This window comes from Mirounga leonina, unplaced genomic scaffold (assembly GCF_011800145.1).
Source record: "Mirounga leonina isolate KUSES-001 unplaced genomic scaffold, KU_Mleo_1.0 Mir_488, whole genome shotgun sequence".
Classification (NCBI taxonomy): domain Eukaryota; kingdom Metazoa; phylum Chordata; class Mammalia; order Carnivora; family Phocidae; genus Mirounga; species Mirounga leonina.
In genome coordinates this window covers 1,519,803-1,543,470 of record NW_023270777.1, presented here as the reverse complement: position 1 = coordinate 1,543,470, position 23,668 = coordinate 1,519,803, and the positions used below count along the sequence as shown (strand labels likewise).

Sequence of the window (23,668 nt, the reverse complement as noted above, 5' to 3'; positions counted from 1 at the left end):
CGCTCCCGCCCCAGCTCGCGCTGCCCGGGCGGGCGCCGGCCGCTGGCGCCCCTGCTGCTGCCGCCCCCGGGGCGCGAGTCCGCCGCCCGCCGCCCGGGGACCCGGCGAGGGGCGGGGGCAGCCCCGAGCCCGCTCCGGATCTGCCGGCCGCCGTCTCACGCCCCCCCCGCCCCGGAAGGTCGCCCCCGTGCCCTCAGCCGAGCCGCTCGGGGAGCCCCGCCGCGACGAGGTGAGCGCTGGGGGGGGGGGGGGGGGGGGGGGGGGGGGGGGGGGCCCCCGCCGGGAGGGGGGGGGGGGGGGGGGGGGGGGAGGGCGCGGGAGGGCGGGGGACGCCCGCCGAGGAATGTGCCGGTGGGGGGCGGGGAGCCGGGGTCCCGGCCGGCCGCGGGAGCCGGGGTCATGTGCTGTTTGTCCCGCGGAGGCGCAGAGAGGTGCCAGGCCCGGGGCGGCCGTCGGGCGGCCGGCCGGGAGGGAACACCGGGTCCGCCTGGCCGCCGGCACAGGCCGGGACCGGGGTCCGCGCCGGGATCACCGGGCGGGCTGGGGGCAGGTGCCCCCGGCCGCGCCTCGGCCGCGCCAGCCTCTTCCGTGCCCCGTGAGCCGCGACGGCGTGACCACGGCGTTTCCCCGTCGTGGCCCCTGCCCGGGGCAGGGTCTGGGGGGTCGGCGCTGTGCTTCCTGACACAGCCTCTGTGATCTGAGCTCCTCCCTTCCTGTCCTGGGACGCACCAGCCCTGTCCCCTTCCCGTGCCCTGCCCAGGAAGGCTGCGGAGGTGAGGCCCAGCAGGACAGGCCCTTTGGTCCTGTGGGGCCACAGAAGGGGCCCCAGCATCCCCGGCCGCCTTCGCTGGCCTCCACCCTCCTGCCCGTGGGCGTGGGCTGCTCAGCCTCTCCTCCCAGGGTGTGAGCACTGGGGCACCCACATTCCTGGGCTCCAGCCTGGCACCTTCCCCCGGGGCAGTGGACGCCATAGTGCTGGCCCAGGCTGGGGCTGGGACCTGCCTGCTTCCTTTTGGGGCGACCCCGGTGCTTTCCCGCCCCCCAGTGAAGTCACAGGTATTTCGCAGGGAGCCCCCAACAGAGGAGCCCTGGGGGTTGGTGTGATGGATACAGGATGACCCCACCCTCCCCTGCCCATTGTCCAGGATCCTGAGGAGGAAGTGCTGGGGGCTGGGCGAGGGGTTTGGGGCCCACGGGCTGCCCGTGGATCCCAGGCCTGGGCTGTCCCCCCAGCCCTTGAACTTTGCCACGGGCGGTTCCTCCCTGTGTGGAGGCTGTGGGCTCTAGATTTCTACTTCTTGGCTGGCACTGTGGGGGAATTTTAGGGCAGGTTTTATGTTTGGGGTTTTCTCTCCTGTCTGTCCTGGGCTCCCACTTTGTGCTGTCGCCCCAGAGCTGCCCTCCCTGTCTACGATTTCTGTGTCTGCGATCTTCTGTGTCTCCTTCCTCTTCTCCTTCCCTCGTTTCTTCCATAGCATGACCTGGATCTTGCCTCCTCCTGTCTTGGATCTCTCTCTTTCTCAGTGTCTGTGACTTTCTGTCGTTCTTCTGCCCCTCTTCCTGTCACCGCCAGTGTCTCTACCTCTGCGTTCCTCTCTCTGAACTGTCCTCTGTCCAGCCTCTCTCTCTCTTCTCTATCTGGGTGTCCAGTACACTCATGAGTGACGAGGAATAAAAATATCACGGTCCCTGTCCTTGGATTCACATTGCTTTCAGCCACTTGGGAGGGACCGCAGTCCTCCCCTCTCCTAACCTTGCCCCCTGCCCCTGCCCTCCAGCCGCAGAACCCCGACCCACCTCTGGAGCCCCAGGTGCCTCCTAACCACTCTTCCCCCACAACCAGGGTTTCCCCCACAGCCCCAGCTGGCGTGTCCAGGCCCCAAGGGTAGGATGGGGCTTCCCCTACGAGGGCCGGTGGCAGCCAGAGCTGATACAGCCCCCCTGGTCTGGGGCCAGGACGCCAGGTAACTGGGATGATGGCCCAGGTCCCTGCGAGCTGGGATGTGGCCGGGGAGAGAGGCAGGAACACCACTGGGAGTCGCTGAGGAGAGTGACATTTGGGAGGAAGGCCAGAGGGCCAGGAGCTAGGTCCTGGAGGGGCTGGGGAGCTGGGGAAGGGGGTGGAGATGCTGGATCCTGGGAGAAGACACGAGGCAATGTCTGGGTCCCCCCAGCGGGCTCTGACCACCTCTTCTGTCTCTGTCCTTCAGCTGAGGAGGCTGAGAGTCTCGGGAGCCATGGCTGGTGCCTCAGTGAAAGTGGCCGTGAGGGTTCGGCCCTTCAACGCCCGTGAGACCAGCCAGGATGCCAAGTGTGTGGTCAGCATGCAGGGCAGCACCACCTGTGAGTGAGTCCCAGGGGCCTGGCTGGGCACAGGCGGGGCAGGCAGGCCCACCACGCTGGCCTGGCCGGCTGGGCCGAACCAGGAGGAGGACTGAGCTGGGTGCGGAGCAGGTGCTAGTCAGAAGGGTGGGGGCAGGGTGGGGGCAGGCTGGCCTTTCCACGTTCCCAGTCCCTGGGAGGGGGAATGTTGGCCTGGAGCCCTCCATTGCCCAATCGGGGAGGCAGCCTGGTGGGGGGGGCGGGTCCTGAGAAGCCAAAATTAGCCGAGTGGCTGGAGGGGGTGGGGAGTATTAAAGGGGAGAGATGAACTAGGACAGAGGTGGGGAGTGGGATAACTGGATTCCCACAACGGGGGGGAATGGGCAGAGGTCGGGAGTACCTGACCTTGGCCTTCCTGTCTTTCCTTCTCCTGCCCCGTCAGCCATCGTCAACCCCAAACAGAGCAAAGATGCCCCCAAAAGCTTTACCTTTGACTACTCGTACTGGTCACACACTTCGGTGAGGTTGCTGGGGTGAAGGGAGAGCTCAGCAACGAGGAACAGGGGTTTAGGCACTGGGGAGGGGACATTGCTGGGATATAGGGCAGGTTTTATATTTGGGGTAATAGGGACCGGGATGGGAGGACCAGGACCCCAGGGTGGGGGTGAGTAGGACCCTTAGGGCATGTGACTGGGACCAGGATGCAGGGAGGGAGAATCCCTCGGGGTGATTAGGTCTGGCAGGAGACCGTATAGGATCCTGTCTCGGGTGAGTAGAACCACGCGTGGGGTTTGCTCAGGGCACATAGGACTTTTGGGTGATCAGCAGTGATGGGGACAAGACTCTCGGGACCCAGACCCTGAGGACGGAGTCACGTAGGGCTCCTGCTCTGTCTCTGCTTCACTAGGCCGAGGACCCCCAGTTTGCATCTCAGCAGCAGGTGTATCGGGACATCGGAGAAGAGATGTTGCTCCATGCCTTCGAAGGCTACAACGTGTGCATCTTTGCGTACGGGCAGACCGGGGCTGGGAAGTCGTACACCATGATGGGGCGTCAGGAGCCAGGGCAGCAGGGCATCGTGCCCCAGGTACACGCCCGTGACCTGGCGGGGCGGCCGGGGCAGAGCAGCTCAGCTGCTCCCCGGGGCAGGAAGGGCCCACGGGCTATGGAGCAGAGACCTGGGTCTCTGAGGCTGTGCTGGTGGGGAATGTGAGGGGGGAGGGGCGGGCAGCTACGTGGGGCCCCGTGGGGAGGGGTCTCTGCCCCCACCGGAAGCAGCAAAGCTGGAGCCAGAGCCTTGCTGCTGGAGAATCCTGGGTCTGAACCCTGGTGCTGCCGCTTGTTGCGGTTTTACCTCGTCTGTGAGCGCGGCTCCCCACGGACATGCCTACCGTAGTCAGGGTGCGGACCGTAGAGAAAGCAGATGTGGATAACCGGGAGCTGACCGTAATTCTCCCTGACCGTGCCGCACAGTGGCCTTGCCCATGGGCTCTGATGTCAGGGTGCCGGCGTTTGCTTCCCGGCTCACCACGTGGTAGTTGGTGACGCTGGGCAAGCATGAACCCCTGGGAGGTTGCTTCCCCATCTGTGAAATGGGAACACCCGCCCCCTCAGGCTGTGGTGGGGGTTAAACAGAGCCACTCGGGCCGGGGCACAGTAGGGGCGCCGGGAACAGCTGCTTCTCTGTGTCCCCTTCCAGCTCTGCGAGGACCTCTTCTCTCGCGTTAATAAGAACGAGAGTGCTCAGCTCTCCTATTCCGTGGAGGTGAGCCTGGGTCCTGGTGGGGCCCCGGGCAGGGGAGGGGCAGCAGGGACAAGACTACGGGCATCTCGGGACTCAGGCAGCCTCGGGCCTGCCCGCGGCTCTGCCCCGTTACTCACAGAGACTTTGGGCAGCTGATTTCATCTCCCTGCTCTTGAGTTTGTTCACTCCTGAACGGATAGTGACCGGTCCCCCTCCTAGGGCTGTTGGGTCAGCGAGCCCGCATGGGCGAAGTGCTCGGCACCGCGCCTGGGGCGATGTGCGTGCTCGGTGTCCACAACATGCCGTCACCCACGTTCCATCCAGGGAGCTGGGTGCAAGTTTCGTTATCCGTACGTCTCCGACACCTGTCGCTTCTTATTTGCTTCTCCTGCTCAGGTGAGCTACATGGAGATCTATTGTGAGCGGGTGCGAGACCTCCTGAACCCCAAGAGTCGGGGCTCTCTGCGGGTCCGGGAGCACCCCATCCTGGGCCCCTACGTGCAGGACCTGTCGAAGCTGGCCGTGACCTCCTACGCAGACATTGCCGACCTCATGGACTGTGGAAACAAGGCTCGGTGAGGCCGGCGGCTGGAGCGCAGGGAGAGGGAACCAGGCCAGGCAGGTGAGAGGCCGGATGCAGTGACCGCTCCTTCCCCCCAGGACTGTGGCCGCCACCAACATGAACGAGACCAGCAGCCGCTCACATGCTGTCTTCACCATTGTCTTCACGCAACGCTGCCATGATCAGCTCACCGGGCTGGACTCGGAGAAGGTGGGGTTCCTCCAGCCCTGGCTGCCTACCCCGTTCCCTTGCCGGGCGTCCCCCTGATCTGCCCGCCCCTCCCGCCTCCCACACCCCGTTACCTCCTGCCCTTTCCTCCGACCCCAGGTCAGCAAGATCAGTTTGGTGGACCTTGCTGGCAGTGAGCGGGCTGACTCCTCGGGGGCCCGGGGCATGCGCCTGAAGGTAGGGGGCTTTGGAGGGATGGGTAAGGTCAGTGCTGGGCTGCGGGTGGTGGTCTCTGGCTGGGGGGAGGCAGAGCGGAGTCGGGGAGGAGGCCCCCGTTGCCCATATTCCTCATCCCTTTCCAGGAAGGTGCCAACATCAATAAGTCCCTGACGACTCTTGGGAAGGTGATCTCAGCCCTGGCGGATCTGGTAAGACCGGGGGCTGGGAAGAGGAGCGGCTCTGGGATGGGGCGGGGGCAGAGGGGTGGCTCATCCTGACCCCCTTCCCCTTCCATCCTCAGCAATCCAAGAAGCGGAAGTCGGATTTTATCCCTTACAGGGACTCTGTGCTCACCTGGCTGCTCAAGGAGAATCTGGGTGAGGAGCTCCTCCTCTCTCTCTTTACGGACCCTGCCGCCCTCCCCGCTTTGATACGTCTGATGGATCCCCTTGCCACTCCTAGAATCTCAAATTCCACCAGTCATCCCCCAGCTGTCCCCTGACTGCCCCCCGACCGTCCCCATCCCAGGGGACATCCTTGGAAGATGTCCCGATGCTGAGGCGAGCCACGGGCCCTCTCTGACCCCGTGCCCACCGCTGGCTTTGTCCTCCTCTCACTGGTCTGTCCTGAAGACGTCAGAGGTGTACGTGACCTCACCTGTCCCGTCTGACTGCCAGCGTCTGTGGGGAGTTCTATGACTCGTAGCTTCACCCCATCTCAGACGGTGACCCTGTCAGACCCCTGACCCCAAGACCCAGCCTGACTGCTCTTAGGCCCTAGCTCACCTGAGCTTTCCCCACTCCTCTCGCAGGTGGGAACTCACGCACGGCCATGATCGCGGCGCTGAGCCCCGCAGACATCAACTACGAGGAGACTCTCAGCACCCTCAGGTGGGGCTCCGGCGGGAGCGGGGCGGCCGGGAAGGGGCCAGGAGCTCAGAGGCCGGCAGCTCGAGACCCTGGCCGGGAGACAGGCCGAGTCTCAGCCGGACCCAGGATCTAACAATCTGCGAGAGGGAGGGGACAGGCCGCAGACCCAGGGGCATCCGGGCCGCACCCACCCAAATCCCCTCCTCCCCAGGTACGCTGACCGCACCAAGCAGATCCGCTGTAATGCGGTCATCAACGAGGACCCCAACGCCCGGCTGATCCGAGAGCTGCAGGAGGAGGTGGCCCGGCTGCGGGAGCTGCTGCTGGCTCAGGGGCTGTCGGCCTCGGCTCTGGGAGGTAGGGCTCCAGGGGAGGGCCGCTCAGGGATGCCGCTCAGGGACGCCCCTCTGCCCGCCTTGTGCCCCGGCTGCCCGCGCCTGGTCCTGAGGCTGGAGACGGCTCGCCGACCACGAAGCTCTTCATGTGCCTGGCAGCGCGGACGCGGCTACGCAGAGGGTACATCACAGGCCTTCAGCCGTTCCAGAGCCAGGAGCATGGATTCTCCGGGGGGGTGAGGGTTCAGGGGGCCCCGGGAACTGCTGCAGCGAAGGAGCTGGAGAGGATGGCAAGCCCTGCGTTTGTGGTTCAAGCAGTAAATCACGTAGGAGAGGCCGCGGGTCACCTGCCTCAGCAGACGGTCTTGTGGCGTGGACTGTCGCGGGTCCCCCTGGCCGTAAGCGTGATGATAGTCAGCAGTGGAGTGGTTTCTACAATGGGACGTTCAGCCTCGCGAGCGCCAGATGGTGCCCTGGTTAGAGGCTGCATGGCCCGTGCTGGCCACATCACGGCTGGACTCTGCATCCAGTCCCGGGGGCCGAGGGGCCCGGGAGCGAAGAATGGGGGGTCCGTTCTCGGGAGGAGCAGGGTGAGGTAGACACGACACCCCCCTCCTGCCTGTGGAGGGAGCCTCGCAGAAGGGAAAGCAGTAGCCCTGCTCCCCACAGAAGGCACCCTTGACGCGCGGCAGGTCGCGGCAGGTCGCGGCCAAGAACCTGATGGTGGGAGTCCCCTCGCGGCCTTGTTCAGTAGTGAGCCCTCCGTGCCTGGAGGGGAACAAGCAGACACCGGGTGCCCACGTGTCAAGGCCGCAGCAGGGGAGCGCTCTGCTTGGCGAAGGTTGACCGGATGTCTTCCAGAGTCCTTGCAGGCTGGTCCCCGTGACACCTTCTCTGCGTCTCTAATGGGCTCCACGTTTTCTCAGCCTCCTGTGGCCTCCTTCTCCCTGGCAGGCCCGAAGGTGGACGAGGGGAGTTCCGGAGGTGCCCTGCCCGCTGTGTCGTCCCCCCCCGCCCCAGCTTCACCCTCACATCCCCCCGCACACAACGGCGAGCTGGAGCCCTCATTCTCCCCCAGTGCTGAACCCCAGATTGGGCCTGAGGAGGCCATGGAGAGGCTGCAGGTGGGCAGCTTGAGCTGGCGAGGGGAGGGAGGCTGGGAGCTGCTGGGAGTCTAGTTCTCCAAGGCCAGAGTTCAGGAGGAAGGAGGAACCCCGGGGGCAGGACCCCGGCCTCACTGAGCCCTGCTTGTCATGTGCCCCCAGGAGACGGAGAAGATCATCGCCGAGCTGAACGAGACGTGGGAGGAGAAGCTACGCAAGACGGAAGCTCTGAGGATGGAGAGGTGCGGGGGGCGGGCTGACAGCTGGGACTCTGGACGGGTGTGGCGGGGAGGGGAGGTCAGGCCCTGCAGGGAAGGAGCTCACGGGTCCCCATAAGACCATCTGTCTTTCTGCCTCCAGAGAAGCATTGCTGGCCGAGATGGGGGTGGCCGTCCGGGAGGACGGAGGAACGGTGGGCGTCTTCTCTCCGAAGAAGGTGAGTGAGGGTCCGCTGAGGCCTAGGAGACCCTGGAAGGGTTAGAGCAGAGGGTCAGGGGGCATGGGGTGAGCCCCAACTCCGAAGCCTGCTTTTGTCCCATGCCCGTCGCCTCCTCCCGGCGGTCAGCCCGTGGCCAGTCTTGCTAGGGGCCCGTGGTGGGGGCTCTAGAGGCCACGGACGTATGCCAGGGTCCCTGCCCTTTCGGGGAGGGGGTTCTAGGGCTGCTCGGGGTCCACATGTTAACAGGTGTATGTGTGTATGTGGGTGCACGCGGCATTCGTCTGATTCCCAAGAAACGGGCTTTAGGGGTTACCCCGGGGGTGGGGGGGACGCGGGAGCCTGGGGGCGGGCTGGGATGGCTGCGTGTTCACTGTGCGCTCTTCCGTGTCGGGTTTTGTGCCCCATGCATGTGTTAACTGCTCAGACATGCAGTCAGACACGCGTTCCTGAGAGGCACCGGCAGATGCCGTGAGGGCAGGGGCGCGGGCGCTGAACTGTCGGATGCGAGGGTCCGTCCAGCTGGAGACACGTGGAAACTGGCGTCCCGGGGACGCGGCTTGGAGGCCGCACTGGACATGGGTGACGGGAGCCGGGTGGGCGCCGGGCTGAGCGCCACGGCCCTGTCGGCCGAGCCGGGCACACCACCCCTGTCGCCCGCCTGCCCACCTGCCGTGGGGTGCGTGTCCAGGGGACGCAGGGAGGTGGTCAGGCTCGCCTGGAGGCAGGCGAGGCCCTCGGTCTTCACCGGCCAGCACAGCACAGGGACAGGCCAGTCAGGACACAGGCTGCAGGCCGCCAGCGGGGCTGGGGGTCGTGGAGCGCGTCCTGGAGGCCTGCTGGGGCAGAGTGGGAACTTCGGTCCTTCTGGGGGGCCAGCCTCGCCTGTCTGGTCCCCCGCATGAAGCTCGCGGGATCAGGCCCTGGTCGGGTGCTGTGCTCAGAGCCGGACGGGGCTGCCTGGAAGAGGTGGGCGGTTGTTGGCAGGAGGACCCCCCGATCTCAAGGTCGGGGTCGTCTAGGAAACAACACGCAGGCATCGTCGAACGGGGATCCCCGAAGAGGAGAGGGGTCTGCCCTGCCCTGAGGCACAGCCAGGGAGTAAGTGGGCATGGTGGGGGTGACTGGGGTCTGGTCCGGGGCTGGGCACTCGGACTTTGAGGTCCGTCTGTGGTCTGCATCTCGGGCAGGGGGCCCACAGATGGCTCTCCGTGTGGCTTGCAGCCGGGCAGGGGTGCTGGGCGCCCCTGATGGGGGTGTTTCTTTCCTGGAGGGCGTCACGCTTCACAAGGATGGGTGCCACCCCCTGAGGCCAGGGGACCAGCGACGGGTTAGGTTGGGTTTGGTTTTGAATTGGTCCAGTAAGGGGAACGTGCACGTGGTACGAGAGATCGGTACGGTGGGAGGGAGATCTTCCTTCCCCTCCGCGGGCCTGCGCCGTTTTCCGTTCCTGACGCATTCATCCAGGGCTGGTCTGTGCGCGGACAGGCGTGAGCCAAGCAAACTTGTCCCCGTGTCCACGCACACCGCCTGTCTCTGGACCAGCGGTGGGTCCCTCCCTACGCTTCTCCAGGGGACAGGGTGTCAGCGTTCCGTCTGTTCTTTCTCGTGGTGTCTGAATACTCGAGCGGATATGGGATCGTGTTGAACCAGCCTCCTGCCAGCGGGCACTTAGGTTGTCTTGCGTCCTTTGACGCTGTAAGCCACGTTCCGCTGCCTGGTCTTACGGGTGGGTTTATCATCTCGAGAACAAATTCCAAGAAGTGGGGGTTTGGGGTCAAACAGTCGCCATGTAAGATTTTGGCGTATTTTGCTTAAGTGCCCTCCAGAGATCGTAACCGTGCCCCTTTACGCTCCCTGGAGCGCCACAGGGGAGCCCACGTTCCCTCACCCTCTTTGGCCTTCCGGTCTTTGCTGGTCTCGCTCGTGAAGATGGTGTGTTAGGGTAACTCACTGTCACGTCTGCTCAGGGTGGCGAGACTGCACGCGTTCTCACGGGAAACGGCGAGCATACTGCGGGGCGGAGAGCGGCTAGGCTCTGGGTTTGGTGGGGCTGGCTCCAGCCTGGAACGCTCTGGCAGGGATCGGGTCCTGCGGGAAAAGCTAGTTTGTCTCCGAGAGAGCAGAGAGTCTTCCAGGGACTCCCACCACCGGCCCCAAGGACGTCTTAAATCACTGATTTTCCGACCTGGCCTGGGACCTCCTTCCCAGGGGCTGCAGGGGGTGGACAGGGCCAGACTCTGGGTCCCCTGTCCCCAGCTTTGGCCCCAGCATCTCCCTGCTTTTATCTGCCTGACGTATTAGGCTCCCAGGTATAGTTTCATCCGAACAAAGGGTTCCAGGGCCGAACGAAGATGGAAAAGCACTGCCCTAAATCGTGTCTCCTCTCTCGAGGGATAGATCGCTTTCTGCTTCCGGAGCCCGTCCGTGTCTGCCGTTCCCAGAGCAGGCCTGAGGCTGCGGTGAGGGAGGGCATGAGTGTCCTCGGGCCGGGAGGAGGGTGGTAGTGACTGTTGGGTGCCCGGGCTGGGGCAGACGCACGGACACACATCGTATGCACCGCGGACGATGCGCTGTGGGCTGCCTGTTCACGGTGCTCCCGGAGAGCCACGGGCCGGGACCGTGGCTGTTTCCCAGCCAGTCCCTCCACCCTGTGCTCTCCCGCCTCGGGGCCCTTGTCCTGACTCTTCCTTCTACCGTCCTCGTGCCCCTCGTCCTCAAGGACCAGCTGCCATGCTGTCCTCCCAACGCCCTGAGCTCCGGGCGTCCTTCACGGCTCTTTTCCGTGAGTGCCTCCCTGGGGACAAAGGGACGATGAACGAGGGAGCTGAGGGAGGGCGTGAAAAGGTCAGAAGCTTCCGTGGGGCGTCCCTTTCCCACGTGTCGTGGGCTCCACCCCAAGGTGACTCTGTTTCCCCTGCTGAGGGGCCAGCAGCGTCTGGCTGGGGCTCATCTGCGGGTCCCCGGCACCTCCTGGGGTCTGGCAGGTAGAAAGGCCGGAGTAAATCCTCGCAGAACGCGGGCAGGGCATCTCGTGTTCGGGTGGGCGGCTTTGGGAAGCTTCGTGGAGGAAGTGGCATTTGAGACAGACCTTGAGGGACAGGAAGTGAATGATTTTGACGGGTTGGGGTGGGGCCTGGAGGGAGGCTGTTCCAGGCCAGGGAACCTGGCAGCAGCTCCCGAGGGCGGTCAGGGATGCAGGAGGCCTGCTTCTGGGGCGGACGCTCTGCAGCCCACGGGGCAGGAGCACAGAAGGCAAGGGGGGCCCTGGGACGGGGCTGGGATACGTGGGCTGAGGCCCTGCCCTGGGGGCCCTGACCTGGAGGCCCGGGGGTACCCCCATCAAAAGCAGGCTCGAGTCAGATGGCCACGGGGTGCCGGCCGGAGAGGTCTGGGTGGAGAAGGGCCCCACTGGGCAGTGCTGTGTGCGGGCGAGGGCAGGCCCGGGGCGGGGAGGGCCGAAGGGGCAGCGGACGGAAGGGAGGGAGACTTCCCCGGGCTTGGCGGTCAGGGCCGCGGCCCAGAGTTCCGTGCCGGGGGGGCGGGGGTGTTGGCCGAGATACTGCAGTCGGGAAGGGTGCTTCTGGGGAGGGGCACGGGCTGGGTTTCCGGTGCAGAACAGCGTCCTGCTCAGCCAGCCAGGTGTGCAGGATGGGTCGGTCGGGGAGGCCCCAGGTGAGGCAGCCTGGTGTGGCCGTGGCCGGGGAGAGCGGGGAGTCTGCTGTGAGCAGCGGGTCTGTTGGTTTCCTTTGCTGTCGTATCGAGCTGACGTTTCTTGTTCTTCAATTATAAAAGTCGGCTGTGTCCCTAAGAAACTCGAGCTGGAAAGAGAGGTGGGAAGTGGGGTCCCCTCACCCCACGCCCGCTCGCACTCTCCACGTGAGGCAAGAGGCATGCCGAAGGGAAATGAGACGGGCACGGAGGGGGACGGAGAGGGGCACGGGGAGAGCAGGGGCGAGGGCCGGGGCGTCCTGAGGTCTCCGTCAGGACATAGGTGGGTCGGCCTGCCCGGAGACTTGGGGCCGTCAGGGGGCCGGACGGGTGGGGTGGGTCTGTAGACCCCTGTGTGTGTGGAGAGGTGTGTAAGTGGGGCTCGGGGGGGTGGGAGAGCTCCCGGGGGGGGATGCGGCCGGCAGGGCGGACACCCCCCGACGCCCCTGACCCCTCCCCTCCTCCCTCAGACCCCCCACCTGGTGAACCTGAACGAAGACCCCCTCATGTCGGAATGTCTGCTCTACCACATCAAAGATGGCATCACCAGGTAGCGTGTACCCCCGTCTGTGGGGCAACCTCTCCCCGGGGGGTGTGGCTGCAGACAAACGGCCGCGCCAGTGACCCCCTTTCCGGTGACCTTCCTGGAGACCCCCCTGCCCGCACGGCCCAGCTCGCCCTCTGGCTTCCTGAGAAGTTGTGAGCCTGGCCGTGCATCAGCCATCCCCTCCACCCACCACTTTGGGGTGGGTAAGACACCTCTGGGGACCAGCCTGGCTCGTAGGGATAGCTCCCCGAATTACCGGGGCAGAGGGGTGGCGGGAAACTCAGACTCCCACGTCCATAGCCTTGGCATCTGTCGGTGCAGTGAGGCCCCCGCTTCACGGTGGGGAGCAGTGCTTGCAGGGCGGTGGCTTTGCCAGCTAACGCCAGCGATACCCTGGGGCTCGGGGCCTCCGAGGTCGCCTCCCGGAGCCGAAGGGGTGAGGGTGCCCCTTCTCCCACCACGAGCACGTGTAGCTGTGCTGGGTGACGATCCAGGGCTAGGAGGGAGCCCTCGGGCTGGGGGAGCCCGCCCGCTGCAGGCTCCCTTTCCCCACGTAGTGTAACACGGGGAGTCAGACGCGGGCTCCCGAGTCAGGCAGGTCTGGGCTCGGATCCCAGCCTCACCAGCGCGGGGCTGTGTGACCTTGGCCCGGTTACTCTTCTGAGCCTCCGCTCCCTGATCCGTGAGGTGGGAATAACCGGCTTACGGCTCTGGGTGAACTTGCGCTGGGAAGGGGCTTGGCCGGTGTCTGGCCCGTGCTCAGAAAAGGTCGGCCGTTGCTTCCGAACCCAGGGTCGGCCAGGTAGATGTGGACATCAAGCTGACCGGGCAGTTCATTCGGGAGCAGCACTGTGTGTTCCAGAGCATCCCGCAGCCGGACGGAGAAGGTAACGTTTGAGGGGTGAGTGGCGTGGCCACCGAACGCAGTCCCGTCCCACGCTGGATGCAGAAGCCGGCGGGGTCTGCAGCCTGGGAGCGCAGCCGTGTCCCTGGCCTCAGCGGGGCTTCGCGCTCAGGTGAAGCTCTAGCTGTCTGCGCCTGTCCTGGGAACGCAGTCCGCCACGGCGGGCAGGGGGGGCGGCGTCCCCGAGGCCGACCCACAGCACCGGGGCATGCGTGCGGGGCGGGGGGGTTGGTGAGGAGGAGGTCGTACCCTCTGCCTAGATTTTTAGCCTCAAATAGCGCCCTGGTCATTTCCCGTGAAAAGCTGGGTTTGTTTTGGTGGGAATCGGAGTTTATCTCTGCAAAACCCGCTTGTATCCAGACCGCAGAGGCTTCCAGCCCCCATATCCCTCTGGTTCCGAGACTCTCGGGGATTTTTAGCCCTACTTTGGCCAAATTAGCGAAAGCGTTTAGGAATCACGAGACCTAACGGCGAAGGTGGTAGTCTGTCTGATACAGCGACAAAACGATACTTGTGTAGTTCGGGGTCGTCATTGGTTTTTTTTAATGTAATGTTTTTTTGAGAGAGAGTGAGTGTGTACAGGCATGCGTGCAAGTGCAGGGGGAGGGGCAGAGGGAGGGGGCTTCTAGCAGACTCTGCCGAGCGCGGAGCCCGACGTGGGGCTCAATCGCACGACCCCGAGATACGACCTCAGCCGAGATTGAGAGTCAGACGCTTAACCGACTGTGCCGTCCAGGCGCCCCCAGGCTGTGTGTTGAGGTCACCATTTTGTCCCGGTTCAGTCACTGGTTTTTTGTTTGTTTTTTTTAAAGATTTTATGTATTTATTTGACAGAGAGAGACACAACTAGAGAGGGAACACAAGCAGGGGGAGTGGGAGAGGGAGAAGCAGGCTTCCTGCCGAGCAGGGAGCCCGATGCGGGGCTCGATCCCAGGACCCCGGGATCATGACCTGAACGGAAGGCAGACACTTAACGACTGAGCCACCCAGGCGCCTCTCAGTCACTGTTTTAAGAAATGGAACAATTTGGGGGCGCCTGGGTGGCTCAGTTGATTAAGCGACTGCCTTCGGCCCAGGTCATGATCTTGGAGTCCCGGGATCGAGTCCCGCATCGGGCTCCCTGCTCAGCGGGGAGTCTGCTTCTCCCTCTGACCCTCCTCCCTCTCATGCTCTCTGTCTCATTCTCTCAAATAAATAAAAATAAAAATCTTTAAAAAAAAAAAAAAGAAAGAAATGGAACAATTTGGGTTTACTCAGGCCCCAGTGGAGTCGAGCCCTGGGAAGTGCATGGGGCGGGGAGGCAGGGCGCTGTCCATGGGCGTGCTCCCTCCGCTGAGCCTGCGCACGGGCCTCAGAGGCGGAAGGGGGGGGACGGGGAGATGGGGCACCGGTGGTCAGCACGTTTGTAAGATCGGGGAAGGCCCCGTCGTGTGGCTTGCCGCTGAGGTGGACGCACGCCTGGCGCACTTTGGTGGGGTTCGGGTCGGTGGCTGAACGCAGCGGGCTGCCAGCTCGGATCAGGTCAGCCCTGGGGGCTTCTGCCGAGTTCCTGTTCTGCGGTCACCTCAAGCCACGTGCCAGGGGACAGCCAAAACCACACAGGGCCTGCAGAGCGAGCCTCCCCCCCGGAGCGCAGAGCGTGTCTGGGGAGACAGGCAGGCCTGAACGGTTCCTCGGCCGTGAAGGCAGCCGCGGATTCTGGGCCCCAGAGGGAGGGGGCAGAAAGGGTTTGGTCGCATGCAGCAGATTGGAGATGGGAGGCCCGCAGAGCGGACGGCGAAGAATAGCGACCCTCCGGCTCATGCTGCCGCCCGTTCTCACGCAGCCCCCGGGAGAGGGAACCGAGGCTCGGGGGGCTTGGGGCATTCGCCCGAGAGCATGCAGCCAGACGCCGGCAGGTGTGGGTCCGCACGCCCCGTGGCCGGCTCGGGGGCTGCTCTCAGCTCTGCCTCAGTACAGAGGGCTGTGGGCTTGTGGACGGATGGGGACAAGGCCACCCTGGCCGGGCGGGAGCAAAGCCCTCTTCCCGCCAGGCCCTGCTTCCCTCCCTCAGGCCCGTCCCTGCGCTGCCGCTAGATTATCTACTGGTTGACTTGTCTGGTCTGACCAGCTAAGTCAGCTCTGTGAGAGCCGGGACTTGGGGCTTTATCTCCAGGGTATTTCCAGGACCTACGATAGCGCCTGGCACGTGGTAGGGGGGCAGAGTACTTGCGGAGTGAGTGAATGAATTTGGGGGCGTGGTGGGACAGGGTGGGGGAGACCGGTACCCCACAGCCACCCCCGCCCTCTCCTCTGCCGTCGCCTTCCTCCTGCCCGGCCCTCGAGGTGACCCGGTGATGGATGCGAGCCTGCCTTCGAGCTTGCGCCCCGAGGTCCCCCCCCATCCTGTCACCAGCCCTCCTCCGCCCGAAGCTGCATTCTGTGCTTTTCTCTCCCGCGGCCTCTCGTCACGTCCATCCTGCTTGGTCTGTTACTTGCCGTGGCCACGGGAACTCGGTTCACCTAGTGCTTTCTTTGAGCCTTTCAAGCGTTCTGTAAGGAAGGACTTACTCATGGCGGCTTATAGAAGCCACGGAGGTCAGACAGCTTGCCCAGCAGCCCCCTGCTCAGGAGCTGCCCAGGGTCCGTGACAGTGGGGCGCCGCTCCTGGAGGGCGGGGAGCTGCCCCGTGCCCCGCGTCCAGCGAGCAGCAGGCTCCGGTGGGTTTAGGGACTGAGGAGCACCTCGGTAGACGTCTGAGTCGGGTTGGCTCTGTCTTGTCCGTGGCTTGAGAAGGGCAGGCAGGGGGACAGTCTGACCGCAGTGGGCTGGGGCTGCAGCAGGAGCCCGGGCTGGGCCAGCGCTCGCGGGAAAGGAAGGAGTGTGCGTCTGGGGGGGCAGAAGTCGCAGCCTGCCGGACACGGGAGACCCAGCCCTCGGAGAGAGACGGCTTTGCTGAGCCCCTGCTGGGGAGGATGGGGGGGCAGCAGGGAGCCCCTGCAGAGGCTTCTGGAATTGTAGCTGGGGCTCTAACCTTCCTTCTGCTCTTCCTTTCCTGTGCTGCCACCAGAGGGGCCGTGGCACCCCTGACAGGTACTGGGGGTGGGCCTGGGGGTGCATGCATGTGTCTTGGGGGTACTGCAAGATGGGCATCTGTGAACATCACTCCCTCCCCCAGGGTCTAAGGGCCCCCTTTCCTCTCTCCCTCTGGCAGTGGTGGTCACCTTGGAGCCTTGTGAAGGAGCCGAGACCTACGTCAACGGGAGACTGGTGACTGAGCCCCTGGTGCTGAAGTCAGGTAGGGGAGGGGGATGCCAGAGCCAGTGTGGGGATGTGACGGAGGAAGGGGCCAGGAAGGGGAGATGAGGGACTCGGCTCTTGAGGTCTCTTGTGGGCCTGGGGAAGCAGGAAGAGGGTGCCAGGCTCCCCCGAGTCCCTTTGGCCATCAGGGACGAGGATCAGCAGGGGACTGACTGCCCCCAGACTTGGGCTGGTGGGAGAGATGGTGTCGGGGCTCCTGGGCTTGTGGGCAGGGCCCTGGACCTGTGGGCGTGGGGATGGGCTTGCTGCTGTGGGGGAGCGCGCCCACCTTTCTCTGCTCCCCCCTGCAGGGAATAGGATCGTGATGGGCAAGAACCACGTTTTCCGCTTCAATCACCCGGAGCAGGCACGGCTGGAGCGGGAGCGAGGCGTGCCCCCGCCCCCCGGGCCGCCCTCCGAGCCCGTCGACTGGAACTTCGCCCAGAAGGAACTGTTGGAACAGCAGGGCATTGACATCAAGCTGGAGATGGAGAAGAGGTACGGGGAGCGGGTGCTCTCTGGAGTTGTCGGGCACCCCACTGAGGGGGCTCCAGAGCCCCCAGCAGCTCCTCCGCCCTCCCTCCCCAACCCCAGGCTGCAGGACCTGGAGAATCAGTACCGGAAGGAGAAGGAGGAGGCTGATCTTCTGCTTGAGCAGCAGCGACTGGTGAGGGCTGGGCAGGGGAGTGGGGGTGGGGGGCGCACGCGCAGAGGGACCGGAGGGGGGCGCAGGAGGGGCAGGGGGTGCATATGCAGAAGGACCAGAGGGGGGCGTGGGAGGGGCATAGGGCTCACGCACAGAGGGACTGGATTGGGGGGAGCAGGTGGGGCAGGGGGCACATGCTCAGAAGGACCAGAGGGGGCACAGGAGGGGCGGAGAGTGCAGGAGGGCCAGGGGCACTCGTGCAGATGCAGAGGGACTGCATTGGGGGGCAGGGCATGAGGGGACACACAGAGGGACTGGATGGGCAGTGGGGGTTGTGCAGAGTGGCGTGATGAGGGCGCGGGGGCTGCACAGAGAGGCCCGGGCCTGGAGAGGCGGGAGATAGGCTGGCGGTGCTTCAGCTCAACTGTGCTTTTGGTTCATGCTGAGCCAGAGTGGGGAGTGGGCATGGGGTCAAGGGGTGGCTGTGGCGTTTAGGAGGGGACAGGACGGTGACTCGGGGGGCAGACTGGGTTCAGGGAGTACCGCCCGCCCCACTCGAGTAGGGCTTCCTGGACTCGACCGTTCTGGTTTTTACGGTATCCGAGTACCGGCCTGTGCTGTCATTGACTTAAGATTGTGGTGTAAGCGGATTGGTCTTTGGTGTGTAGTCTGGTCCTGAGCGCTGATCTCTGCAGGCCACGCGGACTCGATGTAGCCCCCGCTCCTGCTTGAGGGTCGCGTCTGCCAGCCGCTGTCCACGCGCCTAGCGCCCTTAAATCTTCCGCGAGTGTCCGCGAGGGAGGCTTGTTCCTTCCCTCGCGCCGCGGGGCGGGGGTCGGGCGCGCGGGGCCGCGGGGCGCGTCTCTGGTGCTCCGTCTCCGCAGCTCCGGGCGGTCCTGACCCCCCGCCCCCTTCTCTCTGTGGCCCCAGTACGCGGACTCGGACAGCGGGGATGACTCGGACAAGCGCTCCTGTGAGGAGAGCTGGCGGCTCATCTCCTCGTTGCGAGAGCAGCTGCCCCCGACCACCGTGCAGACCATCGTCAAGCGCTGTGGCCTGCCCAGCAGTGGCAAGCGCAGGGCCCCTCGGAGGGTCTATCAGATCCCCCAGCGGCGGCGGCTGCAGGGCAAGGACCCGCGCTGGGCCACCATGGCCGACCTGAAGATGCAGGCGGTGAAGGAGATCTGCTACGAGGTGGCCCTGGCCGACTTCCGCCACGGGCGGGCAGAGATCGAGGCCCTGGCCGCGCTCAAGATGCGGGAGCTGTGTCGCACCTACGGCAAGCCCGAGGGCCCCGGGGACGCCTGGAGGGCCGTGGCCCGGGATGTCTGGGACACGGTGGGCGAGGAGGAAGGCGGCGGAAGTGGAGGTGGCGGCGGCGAGGAGGGGGCCCGCGGGGCGGAGGTGGAGGACCTGCGGGCGCACATCGACAAGCTGACGGGGATCCTGCAGGAGGTGAAGCTCCAGAACAGCTGCAAGGACCGCGAGCTGCAGGCCCTGAGGGACCGCATGCTGCGTATGGAGAGGGTCATCCCGCTGACCCAGGTGGGGAGGGCCCCGGGCCGCACGCGTGCTCCTCCACTCCCTGCTTCCGCTCCTCCCCTGGGCTAGCGGGGCTCCCCCCACCGCCAAGCAGGCCTCCCCTGCTCCCTGTAAAGACGCCGCTATGCTCAGTGTAGGCTGGGAGTCCCGGCCTCGCCATCCCCAGGGCGTGGACCGCACATGCAGATCTCTGAGCTGCACCCCACACCTGCTCCGTCCGAGTCTGGGGAGGAGTCTGCATTTGCATCGGGTTCCCGGGGGTCTCAGAAGTACAGCAGGGCTTGAGAAGCCCCGTAGGAAGCGCACAGTTCTTAACTTGCGGCTGGACGCAGGTTCACGTGCACGTGCGTCCCGGGGGACCGTCCCCCCACCCCCACGGGAACCGCCGTGCTGGGCGCTCCTCCCGCACCCGCTCGTCTAACCCGACAACAGCCCTTGCGGGGCGTGTGATCGCTCAACCCTGGCGTGCACGGGTTCACTGAACAGGCAGACACCTGAGCGCTGCTGTGCGCCAGGTGGGGCGCTGGCCGCTGGGGTTACTTACAGCAGACGCTTCGTGCCGTGTTCCCGCTTGCCTTCCCTGACGCATGGCGGGAAGGGGTCACTGACGGCTTACCTTCTCCTGCCCGGCTTGCTTGCTGCTCCAGGATCTCGCTGGGCACCTGCTGCCTCGAGCCTTTGCGCCTAGAGTGCCTTCCCCCCACTTCGGTGTCTACTGCCGTGACAGCCTCCCTGGACCCTGGTGGCAGCCACCTTCACCCTGGCCCCCTCCCCTTCCCTGCTCTTCACCTGAATGTACACTTTTTTTTTCTTTAAGATCATTTGTTTATTTGAGAGAGAGAGCACGAGTGGGGGGAGGAGCAGAGGGAGAAGCAGACCCCGCCCCCAGCAGGGAGCCCCATGCAGGACTCGATCCCAGGACCCTGAGATCATGACCTGAATCAAAGGCAGCCGCTTAACCGACTGAGCCACCCAGGTGCCCCCAAATGTGCACGTTTCTATAAAGCACATCATATCCTATGTTACAGATGTTTCTGTTAATGTAAATAATATATATTAAATGATATAGGTATGCATTTCTACTTAACTTTTCACGGAAGGATAGGATACGTACCCTACCGTGTATTTTTCTCATTCACTGATCAGCTGTGTCTCTCCCCTTAAACGATGGCAGGTGTTTCTCTTACCTTCTGGCTACTCCATGTCCCGGGCACGTTATTTAGTCAGCAGGATTATGGGGTCCCTGCTCCCGCCCCGACCCTGAGCTACACGCTTTACGGGGTTAACAGTTAATTCTCCCACCAGCCCAGTGCATTAAGTACTGTGGCCAAGCACACGAGGATCTGGGCACCGGGAGGTTACTGGCCAGGGCGCAGACCACAGCGACAGGAAGTGGCAGGCCAGGATCAGCTCAGACCACTGTCCCAGGCCCCTTGTCTCCAAGCCCCTCTGCGACCCCCTGCCCTCGGCTGCTCAGCGCTCGGCTCTCCTCACGGCCCTTCTCTGTCGCCCTCTTCCCCCGCCCCCCCCCCCTAGGATCACGAGGATGAGAACGAAGAGGCCGGGGAGGCCGCCTGGGCCGCGCCCCCGGGGTCGGAGGCCGCGGAGGAGGAAGCCCCCGGCGAGCGCGCGCCCCCGGCCCCAGCGCGGCCCCCGTCGCCGCCCCTGTCCAGCTGGGAGCGGGTGTCCCGGCTCATGGAGGAGGACCCCGCCTTCCGCCGGGGTCGCCTGCGCTGGCTCAAGCAGGAGCAGTTGCGGCTGCAGGGACTGCAGGGCGCGGGGGGCCGGGGCGGGGGGCTGCGCCGGCCCCCCGCCCGCTTCGTGCCCCCTCACGACTGCAAGCTGCGCTTCCCCTTCAAGAGCAACCCCCAGCACCGGGAGTCGTGGCCGGGGGCGGCGGCCGGGGAGGCCCCCACGGCGCCCCAACCCCCCGAGGAGGTCGCGCCCCCTCCGGCCGCCCCCGCGCGCCGGCCCCCGAGTCCCCGGAGGTCCCACCGGCCCCGCAGGAACTCCCTGGACGGAGGCGGCCGGTCCCGGGGAGGCGGGTCCGCTCAGCCCGAACCCCAGCACTTCCAGCCCAAAAAGCACAACTATTACCCCCAGCAGCCCCAACCGTACCCGGCGCAGCGGCCCCCGGGGCCCCGCTACCCGCCCTACACCACTCCCCCGCGTATGAGGCGCCAGCGCTCGGCCCCCGACCTCAAGGAGAGCGGGGCGGCCGTGTGAGCCCGGCCCGGGGGCGGGGGGCCGCAGGGGGGAGCCGAGCCGGGAGCGGAGCAGCCCCCGGAGCCGCTGCTGCCCCAGGAGCCCGGGGCAGGGAGGCGACAGGTGGGCGAGAAGGTCCGAGTAGGTGCTGGACGGCGTGGGAGAGGCTGGGCCGGAGGCTGGAGGAAGGAAGCGCGCACGGAGCTGCCCGGAGCAAACCAAAGTGAAGGAAGAGGATGGGAGCTGCCTCGGGGCGCCCCTCGCGGGGGGGGCGGTCCCACAAATGCTGCTAGGGGTGGGGTGGGGGGCTGGGGTGCTGCGTAGCCAGTGTGTGACTCTCTTTTCAAGTGGGGCAAAGGGGAGAGGACCTGGGGTGAGGCGAGTTCTCTTCCGGGCCCCTGTCTGTCTGTCTGTCCGTATGTGGTGGGCTTCTGTTTCCAGGGAGGTGGGGCGTGGGGGGATCGCAAGTCATTCCCCTCCCCTTCCAGGCTTCCTGCTATATTTGGGGGACCTGTCTGGATTCTGGTTTTGCTGGGGTCTCATGAGGATGTGGGGCCCTTTAATAAAGGATAGCAAACACAGGGAGCTTGTTGCTGATGGTGGTTTGGTTTGGGTTTTAACTGAGGTGTAGATTATCAAAGTAAAATGCACAGATCCTATGCGTGCGGCTCAGTGAATTTTTATACAGGTGTGCACCCTCGAAATCAGATCAAGATGTGAGACCGCTTCCGTCTTGGTTTCTTGAACATTCCACATGGTGACTCCCACTTCAGAGTGCCTGAGTCCTTTATTTCCCTTTGTTTTAGCTTACCCAGCGCTCCACCCCTGCCCCCAGCTCCGCCCTTGGTCCTGCACAAAGGAGAGAGGGAGGGATGGGGGGGGGACAGCGGGAGACCCACCCGTCCGTGCCCAACCTGTTGTTCCTAACGGCACATGGAGGATTTGGGGGGCAAGGTGGGGTTCAGCTCCACCCAATCACCTCACTGTCAGGAAGGTCTCCCAAGTAGCCGGAATTCTGTTGGCTATTGAACAGTGAACGCATTGGTCAAGCTTCCTGCACCTGTCTGATTATTTTTGTCCTGTTCATGTCCCCTGCTTTTCGGCAGGGTGTGTTCAGCATTCCAAGCAGTATTTTGTTTTAAGACTGTCCAGGAAGGATGCTCCCGGCTTGCTTTAATGGTTTTTTTTTTAAGATTTTATTTATTTGAGAGAGAGAGTGAGAGAGAGAGAGCATGAGAGTGGGGAGGGTCAGAGGGAGAAGCAGACTCCCTGCCGCGCAGGGAGCCCGATGCGGGACTCGATCCCGGGACTCCAGGATCATGACCTGAGCCGAAGGCAGGCGCTTAACGACTGAGCCACCCAGGCGCCCTTGCTTTAATGTTCTGACTTGGAGGGACGAGCCCACAGCCATGCCCTATGGGAAAGGTTTTGGAGGTGACATTGTACCCCTACCCTGCCCGCACCTTGCCGCACTCCGGAATCCCCCTGTGTTCATCCTGTTCTCAGGAAAACAGTTGCACCCATTTGAAAAAGTGAGCTGCTTGCCCACAGCTTCCTGACGTCAGTCTTGAGGCACCCAAAACCATGGACGTTATCCCAGCTGCAGCCAAACCACCACTCCGGGCAAGGGTATGATATGTTTACTCTTGGTTTCCACACCCTGATGCTGGTTACCTTTCTTTTGGCAGCTGCGACTGCCAGGTCTTCAGGGACCCGTTGGCAGTGACCGAAGCTCTGGAATGTAATGGATAGTTTGGCGACACTGTTTCCTTGAGCAGTTTGTAATCTGGTCGAGGAGACTAAATGTGAGCAAGAAAATGATAGAATGCAGCATTCCCTGCAGGTCAGCAAGCCGAGTGGTACGCACAAATACTGTGGTGCTTGAGATGCGAAAGCTCACTTTTTTTTTTTTTTTTAAGATTTATTTATTTATTTCAGGGGGAGAGAGCACAGGCGAGGGGAGGGGCAGAGGGAGAGAGAATCTCAAGCCGACTCTCCGCTGAGCGCTGAGATCATGATCTGAGCCGAAATCAAGAGTCGGACACAAAACCGACTGAACCACCCAGGCGCCCTGACAGCTCGTTATTTTATTTATTATTTTTAAAAATATTTTATTTATTTGAGAGAGAGAAAGAGAGGGAGCATGAGCTGGGGGAGGGGCAGAGGGACAAGCAGGCTTCCTACTGAGCACAGAGCCCGAAGACTGGGGTCTCGATGCCAGGACCTGAGCCCAGAACCTGAGCCGAAAGCAGACGCTTAACCCACTGAGCCACTCAGGTGCCCCGAGCTCACTATTTTAAAATACAGTTGGGTTAGTTTCACCTGAAGACTGCCCTATATAAATGTGTAGTATCTACCAATTTTATCCACTTCGTCCTTCCAAATCAATCTTTTAAAATGTGATGAACTTTAGATTTTATTTAGAGAAGTGTCGGGCGCCTGGGTGGCTCAGTTGGTTAGGCGACTGCCTTCGGCTCAGGTCATGATCTCAGGGTCCTGGGATGGAGTCCCGCATCGGGCTCCCTGCTCCTTGGGAGCCTGCTTCTCCCTCTGCCTTTCTCTCTCACTCTGTCTCTCATGAATAAAAAAATAAAAAAAATGGGGCGCCTGGGTGGCTCAGTCGGTTAAGCGACTGCCTTCGGCTCAGGTCATGATCCCGGAGTCCCTGGATCGAGTCCCGCGTCGGGCTCCCCGCTCGGCAGGGAGTCTGCTTCTCCCTCTGACCCTCCCCCCTCTCATGTGCTCTCTCTCATTCTCTCTCTCACAAATAAATAAATAAAATCTTAAAAAAAAAAAGAGAGAAGTGCCCACTGATCCTACCTGCTGCACGTGCCCGCATTCCGCATGCATGCCGTCCTTAAGATGACCCTGTAAAGTCGGTCTGTTTCGTGTCCATTTTTCAGATGGGAAGACTGAGGTCTGAATAGATTAATGGATTGCCCAGGGTCATACAGTTCTTAAGGGACAAAGTTAGGGCTCCAACCCTGGTGACCTGACTCACACCAGGATGTCACATGTCACTTTTCCTTCCAGAAGCCAGCATGTCCTCCCACCTTAGGTGTGCTCACGTATTTCC

At 63.7% G+C, this 23,668-nt stretch overlaps 1 protein-coding gene across 5 annotated transcripts; it reads left to right on the top strand.

The window, feature by feature from the left end:
- The first annotated feature begins 67 nt into the window (after positions 1–67).
- Positions 68–21,251, top strand: KIF1C (kinesin family member 1C). 5 transcript variants are annotated; one of them, XM_034989370.1, is made up of 24 exons: positions 69–229; positions 1,844–1,964; positions 2,211–2,343; positions 2,765–2,841; positions 3,230–3,409; positions 4,022–4,087; positions 4,463–4,641; positions 4,727–4,838; positions 4,956–5,033; positions 5,159–5,224; positions 5,317–5,392; positions 5,827–5,905; positions 6,096–6,241; positions 7,174–7,343; positions 7,485–7,564; positions 7,683–7,758; positions 11,940–12,019; positions 12,809–12,903; positions 16,114–16,197; positions 16,511–16,697; positions 16,794–16,866; positions 17,776–18,183; positions 18,298–18,390; positions 19,924–21,251. In XM_034989370.1, the coding sequence occupies exons 3-24, from the start codon at positions 2,238–2,240 to the stop codon at positions 20,611–20,613; spliced, it is 3,201 nt and encodes a 1,066-aa protein (XP_034845261.1). In that variant the 5' UTR covers positions 69–229; positions 1,844–1,964; positions 2,211–2,237; the 3' UTR covers positions 20,614–21,251. The 5 variants fall into 5 exon arrangements, with proteins under 5 accessions (XP_034845260.1, XP_034845262.1, XP_034845261.1 ...); XM_034989368.1 differs by having other exon boundaries at positions 1,858–1,964; positions 17,776–18,390; XM_034989367.1 differs by having other exon boundaries at positions 17,776–18,390.
- Positions 21,252–23,668: the final 2,417 nt, after the last annotated feature.